General features: G+C 32.2%; 1 protein-coding gene across 2 annotated transcripts; it reads right to left on the bottom strand.

Annotated features, from left to right (window-relative positions):
* Nucleotides 1-448: 448 nt before the first annotated feature.
* LOC106389282 (probable inactive serine/threonine-protein kinase fnkC) lies at nt 449-4068 on the bottom strand. 2 transcript variants are annotated; one of them, XM_013829488.3, is made up of 6 exons: nt 3787-4068; nt 3456-3690; nt 1438-1607; nt 1075-1357; nt 809-984; nt 449-716 (listed from the first exon to the last, which is right to left on the bottom strand). In XM_013829488.3, exons 1-6 carry the CDS (start codon nt 3908-3910, stop codon nt 556-558), a joined length of 1149 nt encoding a protein of 382 aa, XP_013684942.2. In that variant the 5' UTR covers nt 3911-4068; the 3' UTR covers nt 449-555. The 2 variants fall into 2 exon arrangements, with proteins under 2 accessions (XP_013684942.2, XP_013684941.2); XM_013829487.3 differs by having other exon boundaries at nt 3456-3693; nt 3787-4056.
* Between the last annotated feature and the right edge of the window lie 4724 nt (nt 4069-8792).

Below are 8792 nucleotides of genomic sequence, written 5' to 3'. Positions count from 1 at the left end.
AAGTAATGAAAAAGTCTATCTTTATTCATAACATAGAGATTCCTTATATAGGAGATTACACCGTCATAGATAAATGAAAAGATTACAAATCATAATCTCTTGGTTATGAGGCTCATAACAATTTGTACCTAGTCGCCTTTTTCAGAAAAAAAAACTTGTATCTAGTCTCATTATAAATCACGATCACGCGTAATACCGAAAATGGTGACTTTTTACATTTTGCCTCTCTTATAACGAACATGTGAGCTATATATTTAATATATCGTGTTGAAGTGCGTTTTTATTTTTTGCTTGAAGAAACAAAACACTAGTATGGTCATGAAAATGTCAGTTTCGTTTCCAATTAATGTTAGAAGGACAATATTATATAACCAGATTTTGAGCTGCGATTTTGAGCCGCAGTAGACGTCGTCGATCATTGCAGAAAAAATAAATATGACAGTTGACATATAAAGAAGACATTTATTTGATACGCACACACATACATTTCTTATTATTAAGTGGTTGATAAGATAGCAAATTACATAGAGCTACAAGTTCCTTGGTTAGAGAATTCTAACTAGGGAAGTACCTGGTTGAAGAAATTGCTTCCATTTCGACTTGAACCATCAACTTATCATTCACAAGATAACCTCTCTCTGGATCCCTGAAATCAGCTAGAGGGACAAACTCATGGTAACCCCAACCTAATCCCGGACCAGTGAACCAATGATCGACTGCCAAAAATGGAGGAAGTTGACAGAAACCATTCATTAGTCACAAGGGATGTTTCCATAGTATAGAGTACCGATATATATCATTTGCTCACTTGGCCTTTCGATGGTTCTCCACTGGGACGAGGCACGTTGGTTAAGAACCCTAAGCTGGGCTCGAACATAAATCTTCTCATAGGGTCTGATTCTCTCGTTCGCATTAAGGAGAAGATACATCGACAAGGCTCTTCCCTCTCCCGTTACAGCGCCACTTGGATTCACTTGTATATTCCTGATCATCATATGGAATATTTGTTACGTACCACCACTATATTCTAACTAAAGCAAAAGAGTTCTACTCTTGAACTAATGTTGGACTTACCAATTTCTTCCTCCGATGGAGAACACATCAGAGAAGTAAGTCTCTCCCAGCAGCGTGGAGAACCTCAGAATATTCCAGGTGAACCTCGGGTTAGGGAAATTCCTAGCGACAGTGAAAAGTTCTGATCTTTGAAAGGGTGTATGAATAGTCACATCAACACCAAACTCGCAGTGATCTCCATTGAAGAGGTATCCGTTGCTCGGGTTTCTGAAGGTATCAAGAGGGAGGACCCGAGGGAATCCCCACATCGTTTTGAAAATATTGTATCGCCATACATTTGTATCTGCGGATTGAAACAAAGATAGATGTTACTACTATATACACATTGCATGTTTCTTGATAGAATGGAAAATTAGAAAGAACCTTGGACGGTGAAGAAATTCCTCTCGGTCCTTCTGAATACGTAAAACCTGAGATCTGCGAAAACCTCTTGATGTGCAGCAACGAAAGTCGAGTTGTCTATGGCTACATAAAGCGAAATGAACCCTGAACCACTATCCTGCCTGTTCCCGTTGGGATACACAATAAGTGACCTGTATAACAAGATCCATCAAAAAAAAAAAAATTAATATTCCATCCGTTTCAAACAATTTTAGTAATAAATAGTTGTTTTTAAAAATTTTAAATATAACATATATGAAATCATCTAAATTTTATTATATATTTAATTTGATTGTTTAATTATTTTAATAATATAAAATTTAATAAAAAATGATGAAGGATATATACTTTGTTATCAATTATTTATTATTTAAAATCATTAATTTTCATATATTTACATCATATTAGGTAATTCTATAGCTTTTATTTAAAGAAAAAATAGAATATTTTTTTACATGAATAGTTAATTTATGATTAATCTGATGAAAAGTATAGTATATGCCTAGATTAACCGGTTTAATTCTCTAAGCACTCTAAAAATTATTATATTGATGATACATGGCATAACACAAAGTCTCAAATAATATACATATAAGGGATTGGAAATTAATATAAATGATTAGGAAAACATTCAAATATGGGTGGTATACAATATATTCGAATTTTTTGAAAGATTGTGTAATCTTGTAATTATAGTATATTTTGTGGAGCACAATCTAAAATTTTAAGACTAGTTTTTTTTCTAATCAATATATTTTTCAAAAATTCTTATCAATTTTTAAATGCATTTTCATATTAACTTCCATGGTTAATATGGTCATGTATCTATATTATCTGTACACCAAATAATATAGATACATGACCATATTCTTGTTTCATATCCCAATTTCCAAGGTATTCATCAGTTAACTAAATTATATGCCAGAATATACAATTACATGATTTATATATACCAAATTGTATATGAATACATAGCTATATTGAATTATTTACCATATTCCACTTTTAAAAATTAACATTTGAAGTTTGACTATACGATCATGTTCATAGTTAATTTACGATGTATAGATGTTAACATTCAGACCACATCTACTAAATAATTATGTATTATTATATAACTATGGAAAGTATAATAATTGATGTCAATTTGTTAGTTGAATTCATACCATAATTAGACTAGATTTTTGGGTAAATTGATTTTGATATTAAGGTTGCAGTAAAAAAAACATTAGTATAGTGTATAGTTTTGAAAAACATTTCACCTACAAATAAGTTGGGTCCAAAGCTGTGTTTCTGTTTTAATAGTATAACTAGATTTTGATCTGCGCTTTCAAAGCGCGGGTTTATTTTTTTATTTTTTTTCAATTGACAAATATTTAGTAAATGTCATATTTCATATATTTGTGTTTTATTTTATAAAAGACTTAAATTTTTTATTTTTCTTTATCGTGTTTCATTTTAAATGACTATTTATGTTTAAAAATTAAACTTTATTTTTTAAATGAATTAAGTTGGTATAACTCTGATAAATTAATTTTATTATGTGGTTAATATTTTTAATAAAAATAATTATATACTTTTAATAAAGATTTATACTTTTCAATGAAAAAATCAATTTTTTTTTATGAATGCTTAAATTATATTAAGAAAAAAAATAATAATTAAGAATGGTTGAAAAAAAATTATTTGAACTTGGACTCAATGGCCTAAAGGAAAAAAAAATGTGAGAATTGGATTTGATTTCTTAATCGGCCCAAATGGCCCAAGAGAGATCTGATGTGGACAGTGGGCTGGATCTAAAAAAATAGCCCAATATAAATATGTTATTAATATTACTTGATTGCTCTTAATGAAACATGCAATGTTAGTAAAGAAATGACAGGCTAAAGTAAAAAGGACAATACGATCCTGCTTTAATAGTATAAAAATTTTCTTGTTTTAAGGTGTATAAATTATTAAGAGGATTCTGTTGGAGAACTCATATCAGAATACCAACATACCAGTTGTATCCACCAACCGGAAAAGGACGAGATTCGTATCTCTCTGTGTTGTTTGACTGAAGGAGCGTGTTGAAAGACTCCATTTTGAGAGAGTAAGACATTGGAGGACGACTTCTCATACCCGTCACTTGGTTTGAAGGTGAGACTTTGTAATCACTTGAGGAGATCTCTAGGTCATCTTTATCCAAGTAATGCGCTTCTCCCAGGATTGAGACTGCTTTTGCTCCATTCTCCTCTGCTTCGAGACAAAACATAGGATTTGAGTAAAAGAAATACATGGATTTCTTGAATATGGGTTCGAATCTCAGAGCAGAAGTTATTGCATGCATACGTTGTAGAGGTGTGTTTCGGTCATCAGTGGATTGTCGTATGAGGGATTGTGCAGAGGCCGATGTGATCAAGAGACAAAATAAGAGATAAACAACATAAATGGTGTATGTATAGTGACTCTTCATCTTTTGAAATTATATATTTGAATGAAAGCGTCGAGTACAAAGACTGGTGTGAGACTTATATAGTTGATAGGAGTGATAGGTGCCTCTGTCAATGCTATAATTTATGAAATTATTTCATCAGGCTATTGTTTCTTTTTAACTGACGTTTTTATGCACGAATCAGAGTATAAGTCCATCTTTATCCCTAAAAATTCCATTTGGGTTTTTTAGGTTTTCTTTTTCTAAAAAAAAAAAAAATTTTAAAAGTAAACCAATCGCGGATCGCCACGAGTCAGTAGGATCCGTGAACAGTATAAGAAACTCACTAAAATCGGTTCTTAATTAGTAGTTTTTGTAACCGATCCTTAAGGGTTTTGTGGGGACCCACGCACTAAGAACCTCACTAAGGACCCCGGATAATCATGCTCATATTTTAAAGCAGAAATTTGCATGTACTTTTGTGTCTATATACACGCGCATGCATGAAAAAGAGAGAGCATATGATAATCTACTGTTTTCTACTAAAATGCTCCTTCTGCAAAATGATATTTTCAATTGTATCCATTTATTCAATAAAATGTTATGCCAGCATGCACAAAATTAAATCACACGTAAAATACATTTGCTGATCCATGCATACGCGTGTATACCATTGACAAAATGTACATCAGTACATGCAATCACATGATTACAATGGATTTTTGTTGTTGATTACAATGGATTTTTAATCGTAATTTTCTCTATGTTTTAATCGCTATAATTAAGAATCTATATTATAATAGTTGAGTATTTGTTCACTGCTTAGCGCGTCATGTCAGCGTTTTGTGGATCCACTTTTAAAAAGTGTGAAAAAGTGTCAATCTTATAGCTTGAACCCAGGTTATTGAGATATAAACATCAATATTTATACCACTTAGCTAAATGATACTTTGTACAGCCGAACCTAATATATATTTATGAAGGTCGGAAGCCTTTGCTTCTTCGACTTCCTCTGAGGGTCGGGCCTACAAGTGTATTATGAGTTTCATTTTTAAATGATATTCATCACATTATATGAAAAAAGCTCAAGTTTGCAACAATTATAATTTTTCCATATTGTAAATTGTTTTCGTTTAACATGAGTTTGAGTTCTTTTCATCATTGTCTCAAACAAGTCTGAGTTACAGAGTTGCGTCGTATGTCTGTTCGTAATCTATTTTTTCACCTGTGAACTCTTCATGTCTCCATCTTAAATCGCTTGATCATAAATGTTCCTGATTTGTATCCCCTCTGTAAACCATATATATATGATTCTCATCTTTGATGAACCCAATCTGCATCTCCACAAAATTCATTGATTCCTGTTAGCTTTAACCATCTTCTAAAAAATGTTTCTCTCTATCTCTCCAGAACCTCAAACCGGCGTCCCGTCGTCCGTCACTCAACATTCGAGTCTCTCCGTCTTGGTCGTAGTAGTCAGAGCATAGCCTCTGGCTTCCTCCGCTTCTGGGATTCCTTGATCTTCAAGAAAGATAGGGAGTTTGTGGGAATCACGGTTCTCTTCTTTGATGAAAAGGTAAGTTAATCTTCGATCTATCACACTTATTTAACATAATTGTTTTAATTGATTTTCTGACTCTTTGTTGAACAATATTATTTGCAGATTTCGTGATTCATGGGTTTACTCCCGTCAGATTGGCTAATCATTACATGCCATCTTTGAAAGCAGATTCCATTGTGAAAGTCGATCGTTTTGAGGTTGCTATGTGCTCAAGCATGTACAAGATAACTGGTCATTCATTCCTCATTCGTTTCATCTCACTAACCATTATTGATGAAGTCATCACAGGTGCTCTTGAGATCAATCTCCACTCAAGATTAGACTGTTCGAAATCTCCAAGTGATTTCGAACACAAACCTAGAACTCCCAGGTATATTATCATATTGCATCTGGTTTTATATATGTTTCGATATCATAACTTATATTTAAACTCGCAGATGTGGTTGGAAAAATTTGTTATGTCCAGGGCTCTGACCTCACCAAAGAAACAACTCGAGTCGTTATCCGTCTCCTCAATGATCCGTAAGAAACAATCAACACATAATTCCCCTTATATTACTGTATATATTGTGCTAGCATCAATAATCAAAAATATTTTCTACCCAAGATTTGTGGTCGTCTATTTATCTCTCTTACTTATCAATCTAATTTTACATAAATCTTTATTTTACATCTTAAAAGAAACCACAATAACCCAAAAAATCAAAACAACAAAAACTAAAATCACCAAAAAGACGAATCATTAATGATCACCTCTCTTTTTGTCTAATCTTTCAAATAAACTTCAAAACAAATATACCAAACCAAACAACTCAAATAAAACTCAACGATACATATATTGAGTCAGCTAAACAAATACAAACTACACGGCCATCTATTTAACAATTTACAAACTTACTTTCGCAGATGCTTACGAAGAAGACGAAGACGACAACCAAGATCAATGAAATTACCTAAACAAAAAAAGCAGAGTAAGTTACAAACTCTGATAAATACAACTAACAATGATTTTTGTTTACATATTACCCAACAAATAAAAAAGAAACAAACATAGCCACACCAGGAGATACAAGAGACAATCCCAACAGACATAAAGGCGACGACAACACCTCCACCTGCTCACTCCTCTTGTCTTATGAAAATAGCTTACATGCTCAATGTCAACATGTCAATGCTATTGTCTTCTTATGAGAAATACATATATTCGTTTAAGGCTCAAATACTAATTGTCACTCATTTTATAGTTATTTCTACAAGTTTTCATGTATTTGTTTTAATGGTCCGGTGAAAACAACAAGTTTAAAAATAAAATAAAAAATATATAACCAACATAATAAGAATAAAAAAAATTATTACTTAATACACACAACTTATGAAATTAAACTAGAGAAAAAATATCCAGAAACAAAAGGTACTCTCAACAACCTTAATATAATTTATGTAATCTCAACAGTACAAGTAACAAATCAAAAAGACAAACAAACAATAAGTCTCAGTGACATAGCAAGCAACACCACGAACTATATCAATCACATTACTAACACAGTTTAGTCATTTATGTGGAGAACAATGCATACACAATTCATCATTACAACTCTAATCCTATAACAATAAAAAACTTAAAAACAATGATCAACCCAAAACGCAAAATTCACAGCTACAATAACCCTTACAAATATTGAGATGAAACAATAACTCTGTCCACAACTCCGCGCTTACGCGTGGGCAATGCCTCTAGTTATAATAACGAAACTATATACTTATTATTTAAGTTTCTTTCTTCCCTTGCAAGCAGTGGACATTACATTTGGATTAGTTACCTTTTTTTTTATAATTGCCGGTTTCGATTATAGACTGGGTTAGACTAGACCGCTGGATTTTTTTCTTAGTAGGGATTGTTGGTTGTTGTATTTTAATAGATTTAAAAATCTGAACTAAATCTAGTGTTATTGGTTCTGTGATTTTAAAATTTGTATTAAAATCATGTGTTATTGGTTTAATGAATCATAAATTCTATATTAAATCAAGTGTTATTCAATCGTATGGATTTATTAATATATTTGATTTTATAATGGATTTGAATGGATTTGTTTGGATTTTTTAGTTAAAAATACAAAGACTCAAATCCGAGAGAAAACCTCCGGATTTGCATATTTTACTTGGATTTATAAATACTATATGGATTTCTAAATCAATCAAATATATAAACGAATAACACCTCCTTAATTGCATTTCTAGACCGCTGTTTTTTTAGAAATAGACCGCTGGATTTTCTTTCTCAGGTTTAGATTAGTGTTGGACCCGATTTCGGTCAGTACATTAATGGGCCGCGATCAAAGATATGGGCCGTAAGGAACTGAAGCCCATAGCAAGCAATCGTGCTCGAAAACGAAGAATCTGAGGTCCCAGAGATCGCGGAGCAGTCCCAGAGATTGTGGAGCAGTTACGAAGATCACGAGGTCGACTTACTATAAAAGAAGGAGAATGGACATTAAGAAGCACACGTTGAAAACCCTAGAGAGAGCTACACACTTACATCGACCTTGTTCTCATCCCAATCTTAGATTCTTTCTTTACGGATCTCATTTGCATCACTCGATCTAGTTTAACTCATTGTATTTGATCTTATTCATCAATAAAGTTCATTTTTACCTACTGGAAACTGTTTAACATCGTTGTATTCTAAAGATATCGTTGTTTACATCATTTGTCTTCTCTAGATCAAACCCCGATCACTATCAAATACTTAGTGTAGATTTTAGTTTCTACAATTAGTTTCTGTAAAGCATTTCGTATCTGATTTGAAGTTTTCTCAAGGTTTTGTTATTGTATATCTGATTTTTATATTAATAAAAGTCCTGTAAAAGTTATTTAAAACATACATTAACTATTTTGAAAATGAATTTTCGCCTAAAGCCAATTATATTTGAACAAATCAATTTAATCCCAAAAAAACATTTCAAAGAATGTGAACTCATATGACTAAATTATGTGTACTAGTATCTCCAAATTAGATTCGCTTTCCTTACAGCAGGATTATCGGAGGTTATAAGAGAGGATTTTAAGTAGTTGGTCTCACTTTTTGTGTTAAAAACGGTGATAGAAGAGATAAATAAGGATCGATTTTGGTGTAATTCTTGCACTGTTCGCGGATCCCACTGATACGTGGTAGTCCGCGATTGGTGCGTTTTTTAAATTTTTGTTTTTTTTTAATCAGACAAAAAAAAAATTGAACCTATAAAACCGTGCAGCGATAATCATGATCTTAAAAAATGGGACCTGTGATTTATTCACTTGAAATTTGTCATGAATTTTAGCTGACTTTCTTAGCTTTTTTTTTGTTTTAACAACATGACTTTCTTA

Source organism: Brassica napus, chromosome C3, assembly GCF_020379485.1.
Source record: "Brassica napus cultivar Da-Ae chromosome C3, Da-Ae, whole genome shotgun sequence".
Taxonomy (NCBI): Eukaryota; Viridiplantae; Streptophyta; class Magnoliopsida; order Brassicales; family Brassicaceae; genus Brassica; species Brassica napus.
The sequence above is the reverse complement of the archived record's forward strand: the minus strand, read 5'-3'. Positions and strand labels throughout refer to the sequence as shown.